This window comes from Mobula hypostoma, chromosome 19, assembly GCF_963921235.1.
Source record: "Mobula hypostoma chromosome 19, sMobHyp1.1, whole genome shotgun sequence".
Classification (NCBI taxonomy): domain Eukaryota; kingdom Metazoa; phylum Chordata; class Chondrichthyes; order Myliobatiformes; family Myliobatidae; genus Mobula; species Mobula hypostoma.
The window spans coordinates 42774482-42789588 of record NC_086115.1 but is presented as its reverse complement, the minus strand read 5'-3'; the positions used below and the strand labels follow the sequence as shown (position 1 = coordinate 42789588).

Below are 15107 nucleotides of genomic sequence, written 5' to 3'. Positions count from 1 at the left end.
TTGCAATCATAAACAATTAGTGAATAAAAAGTGATACATGTTGAAAACATTTGGAATTTTTGCAAGTGACAATTTTGTCAAACTTAGCAGCCAAAACAGAAGTTCTTTATGAATCCAGACAACTGCTTAGAGAAAAAAAAACCATTGCGTTATTTGTTGCATTATTCTAATAGGAACAGATCTTTTTCACACCTTGAACCATTTTTTTTTGTTATTAGAGCATCTGCGGCTGGCAGGTGTTCAACTCCTTGCCAAGATATGAAATAAGCACATTTACAGAAAGTGCTGGCATTATCATTATGTTAAATGTGATAAAATGTGAAGGATGAGTAATACTTCCTCATATGGATGTCTATAAGGCTTCAAGGTCAGCTGGCACATGCAATCCTGCCAGAAAACCCGAGGAGAAATGATTAGGAAAACACCAGATTTCTCTCTTTTTTTTATCCTATGCTTTACCTGATCTGAAAGTGTCCATTGTTAATACTTGAAAAGTTGAAATCATAATGTATAATCAGGAACAAAATTTAAATTTTACGCCAATTATTTAATTTCGTAGCAAAGGCAATGTGAGTCAAGAATACCAAAATTCTTGCAATATTTATTCCTTTGGGGCTTCTTTAGCTTTACTAGAAAGCTTCTATTTCGTTTGCTTTTAACTGGTTGAAATTATTTTTTGTAGAGTATAAGCAATGGGATAATACATGTGTGGAATAAAATGTGGCGGTTTAACTTTTCAAAATAGGTAGATTTGGATCAGCAGAATAATTAAAAGCTAAACGTAATGTAGAAGAGCTCAGCACAGTACAGGCCATTTGGCCCATACTATTTTGCTGATCCTTTAACATACTCAATAGGTTTCAATAGATACATTTAATGTCAGAGAAATGTATACAATATACATCCTGAAATTCTTCTCCAAGATCAATTTAACCCTTCCCTCCAATAGCCCTCCATTTTTTTTAATGCATGTGCCTATCCGTGAGTCCCTTAAATACCCTTAATGTATCTACCTCTACCACCACCCTGGCAGTAAGTTCCACACACCCAGCAATCTCTGTGTAAGAAATTACCTCTGATATCTCCCCTCCACTTCCCTCTAAACAGCTTAAGGTTATGCCACCTCACATATGTCCAATCATCTTGTAGACCTCTATCAAGACACCTCCCATCCTCCTTTGCTCCAAAAGGAAAAAACTCTCACTCACTCAACCTGTCTTCAGGTGATGTGCTCTCTAATCCAGACAGCATCCTGGTATATCTCCTAAGCACCCTCTCTAAAGCTTGCACATGCTTTTCATACTGAGGGCACCAGAACTGAACACCAAGTGTGGTCTAATCAGGGTTTTATAGAGCTGCAGCATTACCTCACAGTTCTTGAACACAATCCCTCAACTAACGAGCACATCATACGCCTTCTTAACCACTATCAAATTATGCTGCAGACTTGAGAGAACAATGGATGTGGACTCCAAGATCTCTTTGTTCCTCCAGATTTAAGAACCCTGCCATTAGCCCTGTAGTCTGCCTTCAAGTTCAATCTTCCAAAGTGAACCACTTCATATTTTTCCAGATTGAACCCCATCTGCAACTTAGTCCAGTTCTGCATCCAATCCATTCAATGTCCCATTTTAACCTATAACAACCTTCTACACTGTCTGCAACACCACCAACCTTTGTGCCATCTGCAAACATACTTATCCACCCTTCCACTTCTTCTTCCAAATCATTATAAAGATCACAAAGAACAGGGTCCCCAGGACAGATCCCTACAGAACACCACTGGTCACAGATCTCCAGGTAGAACACCCCCCATCTGCTACTACCCACTGCCTTCGATGGGAAAGCCAATTTATAATCCATGCAGCAATATTTCCCTGAATCTTATGCCTCCTGATTTTATGAATGAACTGACCATTGGAAATCTTGTAAAAGAAAAGTACAGTTCAGAAACACGCTATTTGGCCCATCTAGTCCATACTGAACTATTTAAACTGCCTACTCTAATTGATCTGCCCCAGGACTGTAGCCCTCAATATCCCTGCTATCCAGGTACCTATCCAAACTTCTCGGAAATGTTGACATCTAGCTCGCATGCACCAGTTGCACTGACAGCTCGTTCCACACTCTCATAACCTTCTGATTGAAGAAGTTTCCACTCTCGTTCCCCTTAAACTTTGTACCTTTCACCCTTACCCCATGACCTCTGGTTGTAGTCCCACCAACACTCAGTGGAAAAAATCTGCTTGCATTTACCCCATATATAGGCATCCGTTAGTCTCGTGAGACCATGGATTTGCGCCTTGGAAGGTTTCCAGGGAGCAGACCTGGGCAAGGTTGTATGGAAGACCGGCAGTTGCCCATGCTGCAAGTCTTCCCTCTCCACGCCACCAATGTTGTCCAAGGGAAGGGCACTAGGGCTGATACAGCTTGGCACCGGTGTCGTCGCAGACCAATGCGTGGTTAAGTGCCTTGCTCAAGGACACAACACGCTGCCTCAACTGAGGTTCAAACCAGCGACCTTCAGATCACTAGACTGATGCCTTAACCACTTGGCCACGTGCCAACACTACCCCATAGAGATACCCAACAAAATTTTGTATACCTCTATCAAATCTTCTCTCAATCTTCTATGTTCCAAGGAATAAAATCCTCACCTATTCAGTCTTTACATACAACTCAAGACCTGGCAACATCTTTGCAAATTTTCTCTGTACTCTTTCAACCTTATTTAAATCTTTGCTGTAGGTAGGTGCCCAAAACAGCACACAATACTTCAAATTAGGCCTCACCACTGTCTTATACAACTTCAATGTCTTACTAAAATCTGAATACACCACATCCAACGTTCTGCCTCTATCAATTTGTTTTGTCACCTATTCAAAGAATTCACTCTGCTCGTGAGGCACGACCTGCCTCTCACAATGCCAACTTGACTATCTTTAATCAGACTATGCATATCCAAATGCTAATAAATCCTGTTACTAAGAATCCTCTCTAATAGTTTGCTCACCATTGACATAAGACTCATTGGTCCATAATTCCCAGGGTTATTGTTATTACCTTTCTTGAAGAACCAATAACACTTGCAAACTCCTGTGGCGAATGAGAAGCAATGATCATCACCAAAGGCTCAACAATCTCTTCCTTCATTTCCCACAGTAACCTGGGGTATATCTCATCCACCCTGGGTCATCTTTCCCAATGCTTTTCAGAGGTTCTGGTACATCTTTTTTCTCAACATCGACATGTTCCAGCATATCAACTCGCTCTAGGCTAATGTCAGACTCAGCAACATCCCTCACTGGTAAATACTGAAGCAAAGTATTTGTTAAGCACTTCCCTCATCTCCTCTGACTTCAGGCACACATTTCCCTTTTTATCCTTGATTGGGCCAACTTTCACTCTAGTCATCCTCCTATTTTTCACCTATGCATAGAACGCCTTGTGTTTTTCCTTAATCCCACTCACCAAGGCCTTCTCACATCATTTTCTCACTCTCCTAAGTCCACTGCTTTTTGGCTACATTGTTACTTAAAAGCCCTGACTGATCCTTACTTCCTAAACCTTAAGTAAGCCTTCTTTCCTTTTTACTATATGTTTGTCTCTTATCAGCCATGGTTCCTTGACCTACAATCCTTACACTGCCTCATTATGACTCACCTATCCAGAACCCTGTGCAAGTGCTTCCTAAACAACCTATACATTCCCTGAGTAGATCTAGTCCCAGTTTATGCTCCCATGTTCCTGCACAGTAGCACCATCTCCAAATTGCTCATTCTCTGAAAACTCTGTCCATTGTCTTGTACGATTTGCAGTATGGCCTTTTCTCTAATTGGCCCATCGACACATTGTTCCAGGAATCCTTCTTGCACAAACCTAACAAATTCCACCCCGTTAAACCTTTTGCACTAAGGAGATGTCAACCATTATTAGAGAAGATCTTATTTTGACATCTTTCTGAACTTTGCCTCACGATCTGCACCTCAACTTCAGATATGACCTTTTCTCAGCTACTTCAAATAATTTTTTACTTCTCTTTTATCATTTTACCAGTTCAGATGGAAAGCTACTGACTGAAAGTTTCCCTGTTCTTTAAAAACTTTCAAAAAGTTCACCACAGATGCTGCCTGACCTGGTGCAGCTTTTCCAACATTTACTGTTTTTTATTTTGGATCTTCAGCATTTGTAGTATTTTATTTTTAGATCAAAGGTAAACCCTTAATTGAGTTTTCTGGGTCTGGAGAACCAGCTAAGATAACATTAGCACATACATGCGGGATCCAGTTAATCTGCTTCACCATTTCTTTGGACACCCCCCATGCCCCTATTCCAACCAGTTCCACAATGCCTTGAAACCTCTCACAATTGTGGGCCCCAATCTTTACCATGACCTAACCTTTCTGATGTTTCTCTCCATTCCACAGCTCCTCACTGGAGCTCCTGGCCCAGCTGCCTCATAACTAGTCTGCCTGGCTGTGGGAAGGTAAGACAATGATCAGGTCCTGCCTATTGACTACAAAAACTGGTTCTTCTGGCAGTGTCAACCTAACACCATTCACCTATTCCCTTCACAATACAGAGAGAACATTCAGCTCCTCATCTCCTGTAAAGTAGTTTTTTAATATTTTTATTTTAAATTTTATTTACTAACAAACAAACAAAAAAAAACAGCACATCCACAAAAACCACAACCATAACAAAATCAAATTAAATATTGAGCAGCAAAAGAGAGAAAAATATAAAGGCAAAAGTAAACATACACAGCAGAGGTGCATCGCACCAAAAAACCTCAGTCCTCATCCCGTAAGAAAGTCCAATACAGGGTCCCATATCTTTTCAAATATGTCCCCTCTGTCCTCATTACACAGTCTCAGTCTCTCCAAATGTAAAGTATTTGCCAGTTCCCTCAGCCACAGATCGTACGTAGGCACAGAGTCCATTTTCCACATTTGCAGGATTAACTTCTCAGCAATCACCATTCCAAACAATACAGCCATTTTTTCATACATATTGGCTGAAGATAGGGAGCTTGTTGCTCCAAGGATGGCTATGAGCGGGTCTGGTTCCCACCGCTTCCCAAAAGCCTCAGAGAAACAGTGAAAAATACTTTTCCAGTATGCATAGAGCTTACAACATGACCAGAATGAATGTGACAAGTTACTGTTCACAGATTTACATCTGTTACAAACTGGTGAAACATCAGGATAAAAGCTGTGCAACTTTTCTTTGGAATAATGGAGTCTACGTAGTGTTTTAAACTGTATAAGTCTGTGTCTGACGTTGACCGAACAATCATGTATACTCTTTAAACACTCATCTCCTGTAAAGTTGAAATTAAGAGTCATTGAGCTTCAAAGATCGAGGACAGGACAGAAAGTCAGTTAATTTGCAACCTCAACCAGGAGCTGAGTAAACACATGAAAAGGAAGTTTTAGGACCTTGGGATATGAGTAGGAGCCAAGAACTAATTGGTAACAATTCCAGAAAGAAGACACAACTGTATGGAACAAAGAGCCTTTCTCTTTCAGTGTTTGTTAGTATGATTGTCTAATATATGATAAAGAAATGTTTTCCCCTGCTTGAATTGAGTTGAATAGAAAAGAAACAAAAATAACAGAACAGAAAAGAGAACTTTTCACCAGACCACTTTAGTATTTCCAGTCTATCATTTGGAACTGCTTGCCTGTTAGCCTTCTCTCATAGGAAGTCATGAATGGAATACCGAGAATCCACGAAAGGAGATGGCAATCAAAAATGGAAAATATATTTCAAAAATGATCAACTCTTATAATTTGAAAATCCAATTAATCCTTACCCATATATGGCTTTGTTCCAGCCAAAGCAGTTGCTCTTTCTCCATCTTTAATAATTGTTGCTATGTTGAAATCTGTCAGATGTGCATGACCTGAAAGAAGGTGATTATTTAAAAATAGAGGCATCAGACAATGAAAATACCGGAAAAAAAGAATAGCTCTCAATCTTTGCATTGTATTTACTGTCAGTTGCAAAACACAAGAGCTACATCCATTAAGAATGCCATTAGTAAGGACACTTGTTGTAAATGCAATCAGCATATTTTCTGACCTTGCTCATCAAGAAGAATGTTGTCAGGCTTGACATCTCTGGAAAAGAAGCAAAAATAAATGCACAGATAATGAATATATTTAATGAGCTCTGTCTGTTTTATTTAATTTCATGAATTAAGCTTCTCCCCAGTTCCCAAATATAATTATAACTCATGATTTCAGTGCTTATTTACAATCAATACTGTTCAATTATAAAGCTTCATTATAAAGACTTTAATATACCATTTCCAACCAGGAAATAAACTTACTGTGTAATGACACAGTCTATCAACATTTTGAGAAATGGAGTTTAATTTGCAGGAACTCGAATCACAAAAGGTCTTATCAGTATATATTTTTTCCAAATATGAACAAGCAAGCAAGGGCCCATATGAATATATGTTCATACTTTCTCTGACCATACGTAGGTCAAATCTAATATAGAAGCCCTCTATAAGAGGTATTCATCAAGCACAGAATCAAACGGTGATGATTAACATTGCTATTTCACTGTCAAATGCTGTCCCAAAGCCTGCAGCCACCAGAAATGCATTAAGAAGGAATCAAAAGTTTGTTTTAGACAGAATCAAATTGAATCCGTGCCTCTTTACCTGTGGATAATATGTTGGCTCTGTAAATAGTCTAGTGCCATTGCCATCTCGCAGATATAAAGTTTCATTGCATCCTCTGTAAACTGGACATTTTGTTGAAGGTGATAGCGAAGATCTCCACCTAAGAGGAGGTCAACCACCATGAACATATCCTCTTCATCCTGAAAGGAATACCTAAAACGCAGATAAAAGTATTAAAGAAATGCATTTTTCCATAAAGGATTTATTCTAGAATAAAGCATATAATGTACAGTTTGTACAAGTTTTTCCAAACTGGAGCTGTCTCTCTGCAGTCTCATGCTATTGCAGCGAAACATCAGAAGTGAACAGGTTTGAAAACTGGTGTCTTTCAGAACAGCTAATGGCAGTATGAACTGATCTCTCTAATTCTGAGAAAAAGATGAAGAGTTGTGCACATTCTCCATGTCGCTTTTAATACTTTGCAGCAGTCATGTTTCTGTAACATGGTTACTAAAATCCCTAAAGATGCTGTGAAATAATAAGGACTGCAGCCTCTGTGGAATCTGAGGGCAAGATTGTTTGTGTAAAAGAAAATCTTCAGTTCCTCCCATGCTTCAGGTTCTCTCCCTTAGAACAGTTCATTGTTGTTTTAATTTTCTAGCTGGCCTCTAGGGCAGGCTTCGCTCTGGAAGTTCCATTGCTAAGAGGCTCCTACCACGACAGGTGCAATAACCTGATGCATCACGTTTCCTTCATTAAAGCGGGACCTCAGCAATGATCCCTTTTGGGAGTTGTGCTTCTGTCTATCTGACCTGAAACTTTTGTGATATCCTGAAGGATTCATCGAACTAGATTCTCGAGAAAGCAGGTGTGGCCATGGCAGCCATTGCTGGAGCAGACGGGGCCGGACTGAAACTTCAGGCCAGATTGAAGCGGCAGGCCCTGAGTCCAAGAGCGGAAAATGAACCAATCTTTAGAAAACTTAAGCACCGAGCCAGATTAAAAAGATCAAGGCATCAAGGTCGAGGGAGAAGTTCAGCTCACTACTCTGAGATGCTTTACGTGCCTCAGCACTAACTTGACTCTATGGCTGTGGTCTGAAGCCATCAGGCTCCTGGACCAGCTGCAGTGCTGAACTGGCTTCACGGCTACTGATCCACTTTCCGAACCTCTACGGTTCATACCCTGTCTGCTATTTGTTTACTTCTTATCCTTTGCACAACTTGGTCCTTTTTTGGCTGTTTGACAGCCTTTGTTGTGTGGGTTTTTTCAGTGGGTTATACTGGATTTCTTGGTTTTCTGGTTGGCTGAAGACAAATCTTAAAGCTGTGGGTGGTATACATACTAGAATAATAAATGTGTTTTGAACTTTCCACAGGAACTCTTAGTGCTCATCTTATAATAGTGCCCTACTTAACCACAGGTTAATTTGGATTCAAGGAGTTTCAAATTGTGCATAATATTTTAAACCACTTTAAGCACTTAGCCAGCTTATCGATGTACTGTTATCATATGCATTAAAACATACATTTTGTTAATTCATTGGCAATAACTCTTTCAGTCAAATGGCATTAATGTTCGGTGACAAAAATGAGAAAACAATCTTATTGACTACAAGCATATAATTGGTGCTTTACAATAAAATTCCGGAAGCTACTTGAAAAACAGTTTCTCAATATAAGTACTGCTGCTTGCTACTTTATTTATGATGTAGCTTACTCTGACTTTTCAATAATTTTAGTATGAAAGACATAGTTCATAGTAAGAATCTCAAATGTAACTAGCAGTTTAGAAAAAGGAAAGAGATAACATATAAGAAATGAAATGTCAGACAGAAGATGTTCTGTATATATCATTTACCACCCATCTGAGATATTTATCCCAGAGCACTGCGTGCACAGGGTCCTAAAATATTGTCGAGGGTTTCTCGCATCTGTCTCGCAATTGCTATAGGCACCCTGCCATCAGGTAGGATGTACCACGGCATTAGGATAAGAACTGTTCAGATGGGAAACAGGTTTTATTGCCCAGGTTGTAGGACCACTGTACTCCCTGCCACCAACCAAGTCTCATCACTTATGAAGCGCCAGTAGCATTATACTGTTTACTGGCAGTACACATGCATACGGTTGAATAACAATAAACTTGGACTTTAATTTTTTGCCTCTTTCTAGAGTGATTGAGACTATAAGATATAGGAGAAGCAGCAGACAATTTGGCCCATCGAGTCTGCTTCACCATTCTATCGTGGCTGGTTTACAGTATTATTGCTCTCAAACCCATTCTCTTATCTCCTCCCCGTAACCTTTAACATAATTAATAAGCAAGAACCTATCAACCTTCACGTTAAGTACACCCATTGACTTGGCCTCCACAGTTGTCCACGGCAATGAATTAAGAAAGAAAATATCAATGTTGAAAATAAATTTCATATCAAAGTACATGTATGTCACCATAGACGACCCTGAGATTCATTTCTTGCAGGCATTCACAGTAAATACAAGAAGCCATAGAATCAATGAAAGACTGCCCCCATCAGGACAAAATCAATGTGCGAAAGACAACAAACTGTGCGAACACACAATGGAGAAAAAAAATAATAAATAAGCAATAAGTATTGAGAACATGTGATGAAGAGTCCTTGTAACTGAGTCCATAGTTGTTGGAACAGTTCAGTGCTGGAGCAAGTGAAGTTGAGTGAAGTTATCCACACTGGTTCAACAGCCTGATGGTTGAGGGGTAGTAACTATTCCTGAACCTGGTGGTGTGGGTCCTGAGGCTCCTGCACCTTCCTCCTGATGGCAGCAGTGTGAAGAGAGTACGGCCTGGATGGTGTGTCTCCTTGATAATGGCTGATGCTTCCCTACGAGAGTACTCCATATAGATGTGCTGAATGGTAGGGAAGGCTTTACCTGTGGTGGACTGGGCAGTATCCACTACCCTTTGCAGCCTCCTCTACATCAGTGAGACCCGACGCAGAAAGATTGAGGAACCGCTTCGTCGAGCACCTCCGCCCTGTCCGCCACAACAGACAGGATCTCCCGGTTGCCACCTACTTCATCTCTGCTTCACATTCCCATTCGGATATGTCCATACATGGTCTCCTCTACTGCCATGATGAGGCCAAACTCAGACTGGAGGAGCAACACCTCATATACCGTCTGGGTTGTCTCCAGCCCCTTGGCACGAACATTGAATTCTCCAACTTCCGGTAATTCCCTCCCCCTCCCTTCCCCCATCCTAGTTTCACTCTGCCCCCTCCTCCCGCTGCCTATCACCTCCCTCTTCGTTCTGCCTCCTTCTACTACCCATTGTGCTTTCCCCTATTCCTTCTTCACCTTTCCTGCCTATCCCCTCCCTGCTTCCCCTCCTCCACCCCTTGATCTTACCCCTTACTGGTTTTTCACCTGGCACCTACCTGCCTTCTCCTTCCCACCCTCCCCCCACCTTCTTTATAGGACCCCTGCTCCCTCCCACTTCAGTCCTGACAAAGGGTTTCGGACCAAAATGTTGACTGTTCGTTTCCATGGAAGCTGCCCGACCTGCTGAGTTCCTCCAGCGTGTTGTGCGTGTTGCTTTGACCCCAGCATCTGCAGTGTATTTTGTGTTTACTTTTTGCAGGATTTTTGTAAGATGCTCAAATTAACTGATGAAACAAAAATAGTAGGCCAGAAGTAACAACAATATGTAAGATTCATATAATTTGCTCAATGAGGCAGATAAGCAGCAAATATGTCAAGAATAGGCAAGATTTACATAGGGATGAAAAATGGTGAGGTCTACGTATATAATTAAATAAATAGAATTATTTCAGGAAGCTAGAAAGTAATCTGCAACCAATAGTATATAGATCAATTTTGTCTCTACAAGCCAAGTATGAAAGCTGGTGGATTGATAGTGTGATGAAAGACCAAGTTATCAGAAGATTGATGCTGATGAGAGAGATAAGAGAGACAAAGGGAGAAGCGTTCAAAATGTTAATGAGAGAGAAGAGTGATTAACGAAAAGAGACACAGTCCCGAGTATTGACAGACCGGTTGCTTTGAACCTGAACTGTTTGAAGTTTGATGGACAGGAGATACCCCAGCAGGGGGATAAAAGGAACAGGTTCGCTAAGGCAAGACAGACACAACAAGATCACAAGATAACGAGACCCTGGAAGTGCGGTGTGCCCCCACAAGTTGGTGAGAGTTTAGAGGTCTGGTCGCAGGACCGACCATAGACGCACAGGGTGAAAAGGTATAATCGGCGGGAACATGGTGTGTGTGTCCGCCGTTGCCTGGGTGTCAGGTTCACCGAGGAAGAACGAACGTATCCGGAACAGAGGGGTCACAGTCGGTGACCTCAGAAGACATTAAAAGGGCTCGCGCCGAAAGCTAACTGCGAGGAAAATCAAAGGTCTGTGAATCGAAATTTGCATCCGCTCGCTCTCTCTCTCTCTCTCTCTCTCTCTCTCTCTCTCTCTCTCCAACGGCACAACAGCGATTACTGCGAACTGTACTCAGCTGAACTGAACTCTGCATCACTTGAGATTGATCATTTTACCCCTAGACTGCGATAGAGCTTGATTGATTCCTATTATCCTAGTTCTGTGTATATGCGTGTTTTATCATTGCTAACCTGTTGCATTTATAACCTTATGATTAGAGTACTGTGTTATTTATTTCTTTAATAAAACTTTCTTAGTTCCAGTAATCCAGACTCCAACTAAGTGGTCCATTTCTATTGGTTTGGCAACCCAGTTACGGGGTATGTAACAATAGAATGTAATGGAACAAGACTTATTCAATTCTTCCTTTGTGAATCCTTGTTTCATAACTTGAAGGAAATGAATATTTGGGCCATCATATTGTAAGGCATCATTATATCACATTTCAGGTGAAGTTGGCTCCATATGGAAGAATAGCCTTGTTGGATTTGCTAACTAATTAGAAAACTTTGGTTAAATAAAGTTCAAAATATATTATTCTGATTTGTTTACTGTAATTACAAACAATGATGTACATGGAATAAAAAGGTTAAGAGAGTAGGAACAGACAGTTGCCAAGACAATGGAATCATTTGTGATCATAAGAAATATACATCTCAACATTATTGGCAACTGATGTTCATGAAATCTGGCTTACTTCTGAGAAGCTATGGATTGCGGCACAGTAGAGTGGTGGTTAGCACTACACTTCACGGTACCAGTGAACTGGGTCAAAGCTACACTGCTGTGTGTAAGAAGTCTGTACACTCTCCCCGTGACTGTGTGGGTTTCCTCCGGGTGCTCCAGTTTCCTCCCACAGTCCAAAGACACTCCAGTTGGTAGGTTAATCCGTCATTGTAAAATATCCCGTGATTAGGCTAGGGTTAAATCGGGGGTTGCCAGCTGACACGGCTTGAAGGGCTGGAAGGGCCAATTCTATGCGGTATCACAACAATTAAATAAATAAATGCCGATATCCTACCTACTGAGGGTAAATTTTGAAATGCCTCAAAGTGACATAGTCATTTAATATTCTGCTGCTGTCAAGGGCACTGAACAATTTGTAAGTGACTAAAATCACAGACGTCTAAAACAGCTCAAAAATATGAAACACTTAAAAAATAAAACAAATTATCTTACAGATATACTAAATGATATAAATTCAGTGAAAAATATTTATCAATTACCAATGTTACTCCAGCATTTGGAGGTATGTGACATAATACTGAGGGTCTGAATACAAAGTGAATTCTGCTTCACGTTTCAGCATGTCTGAACTCCAGCCTTGGACTAAGTGCAGAGTCTAACAGCAATGCAGTACGCCAGGTGTGTCAGAATTGTACCTCCAGTACATTTCTAACTTGCATGCTACAAAGAAGAGAGCAGAAATCATAAGTGAGCTGAATTAACCACTGGATTGAACTACTGTCCGTAAGATCATAAGATACAGGAGCAGAATTACACCAGTCAGCCCACTGAGTCTACTCTGCCATTCTATCATGGCTGATTTACTATCCTTCTCAACCTCATTCTCCCGTCTTCTCCCCAAAACCTTTTATGCCCTTACTAATCAAGAACCTATCAACCTCTGCTTTAAATATACTCAATGACTTGGCCTCCACAACAGCCTGTGGCAATTAATTCCACATATTCACCACCTTCTGGCTCAAGAAATTTCTTCTCATCTTCGTTCTGAGTGAATGTTCCTCTATTCTGAGGCTGTGCTCTCTGGTCCTAGACTCAGCCTCTATTGGAAACATCCTCTCCACATCCACTCTCTCTAGGCCTTTCACTATTCGATAAGTTTCAATAAGATTCATTCATTCTCTAAACTCCAGCGAGTACAAGCCTAGTGCCCTCAAAGCACTCTTCAGACATTAACCCTTTCATTCCCGGAATCATTCCCATGAACCTCCTCTGGACCCTCTCCAATGTCAGCGCATCCTTTCTTAGATAAAGGCCCGAAACTGCTCACAATACTCCAAGTGCAGTCTGACCAATGCCTTAAAAAGCCTCATCATAACACCCTTGCTCTTATATTCTAGTCCTATTGAAATAAATGCTAACATTGCAATTACATTCCGTACCACTGACTCAAACTACAAGTCTACCTTTAGGGAATCCTGCAACAGGTCTCTCAGGTCCCTTTGTGCCTCAGATTTTTGAATTTTCTTCCCGTTTAGAAAATAGTCTATGCCTTTATTCCTTCTACCAAAGTGCATGACCATACACTTCCCTTCACTGTATTCCATCTCCTACTTTGTGCCAATTTGCCCAATCTGTTTAAGTCCATCTGCAGACTCCCCTTATTTCCCCTTTTCCATTTCCTCCAATAGACTCCCCCACTTCCAAACATGGTGCTAATTGTGATGAGCAAATTGTTGACATTAAATTGCTTTTCAATAATTATTTTATTATTGGAAACACAAAAAATGTTGGAAATAATTTTCCCCCACTCAATGTTATTAAGATGGGTGCACATTACTCACATTTCATTACATAAGACTAGAAGACATAGCAGTAGAATTAGGCCATTCAGCCTTCTGAGTTTGCTCCACCATTTCATCGTGGCTGACCTATTTCTCTCTCAACCCCACTCTCTTGCCTTCTCCCCGTATCCTTTCACACCCTAACTAATTTCTGCCTCAAGTATACCTAACGACCTGGACTCTCCAGTCCCCAGTGGCAACGACTTCCACAGATTTACCACTCTCTAGCTAAAGAAATTCCCCCTCATTTCTGTTCTAAATGGACGTACCTCTATTCTGAGGCAGTATGCACTGGTCCTACACCGCCCACCATAGGAAACAGCCTCTGCCCATACACTCTATCAAAGCATTTCAACATTCGATAGGTTTCAATCAGATGCCCCCTCATTCTTCCAAATTCCAGCAAAATACAGGTCCAGAGCTATCAAGTGCTCCTCATACGATAAGTCTTTCATTCCCAGAATCATTCTTGTGAACTTCCTCTGAAACGTCTCCAATGCAACACATCCTTTCTTAAATAAGGCGACCAAAACTGCTAACAATATTGCAACTGAGGCCTCATCAGTGTCTTATAAAGCCTCAGCATTGCATTCCTGATCCCGTATTCTAGACATCTTGAAATGAATCCTAACATTGCACTTTCCTTCCTCACCATCAGCTCAACCTGCAAATTAATCTTAAGGTAATCCTGCACAAGGACTCCCAAGTCCCTTTTCACTTCATTCTTTTCAATTTTCTTCAGAAAATAGCCTATGCTTTTATTCCTTCCACCAAATTGCATCAGTATTCACTGTATTCCATTTGCCACTTTTTTGCCCATTCTCCTGATCTTTCAAAGTCCTTCTGCAGCCTCCTTGCTTCCTCAGCACTAACTGCACCTCCATCTATATTGTCTGCAAACTTGGCCTCAAAGCTATCAATTCCATCATCCAAATCATTAATGTACAATGCAAAAAGAAGTGTCCCAACACCAACCCCTGCAGAACATCAGCCAATCAGAAAAGGCTCCTCTTGCTCCCACTCTACTTCCTGCCAATCAGATACTGCTTTGTCCATGGGCTTTCCTGTAATAGCATGATCTCTTACCTTGTTAAGCAGCCACATGTGCAGAACCTTGTCAAAGACCTTCTGAAACTCCAAGTACACAACATCTACCAATTCTCCCTAGTCTATCCTGTTTGTTATTTCCTTGAAGAATTCTAACAGATTTGTCAGGCAAGATTTTCCCTTAAGGAAACTATGCTAACTTTGGACTATTTTATCATTTGCCCCCAAGTACCCTGAGACTTCATCCTTAACAATTGACTCCAACATCTTTTCAACTGTTGAAGTCAGGTTAACTAGCCTATAATTTCCTTTCTTCTACCTTCTTCCCTTCTTAAAGAGTGGAGTGACAATTGTGGCAGAAGGATTTCCAGTCCTCTGGAACTATTCCAGAATCTGGCGATTCTTGAAAGATCATTACCAATGAGTCCACAATTTCTTCAGCTATCTCTTTTCGAACCCTCAG

The 15107-nt window shown here is 40.9% G+C and overlaps 1 protein-coding gene across 3 annotated transcripts in view; it reads right to left on the bottom strand.

The window, feature by feature from the left end:
• LOC134358999 (serine/threonine-protein kinase 32C) overlaps positions 1-15107 on the bottom strand; it is a 269000-nt gene that overhangs the window by 30040 nt on the left and 223853 nt on the right. For all 3 annotated transcript variants that reach the window (XM_063071768.1, XM_063071769.1, XM_063071770.1), the window contains exons 4-6: positions 6680-6853; positions 6088-6125; positions 5819-5908 (exon numbers count right to left, since the gene is read on the bottom strand). In XM_063071768.1, the coding sequence (XP_062927838.1) occupies positions 5819-5908; positions 6088-6125; positions 6680-6853 (302 nt within the window). The remainder of the gene's footprint in view (positions 1-5818; positions 5909-6087; positions 6126-6679; positions 6854-15107) is intronic.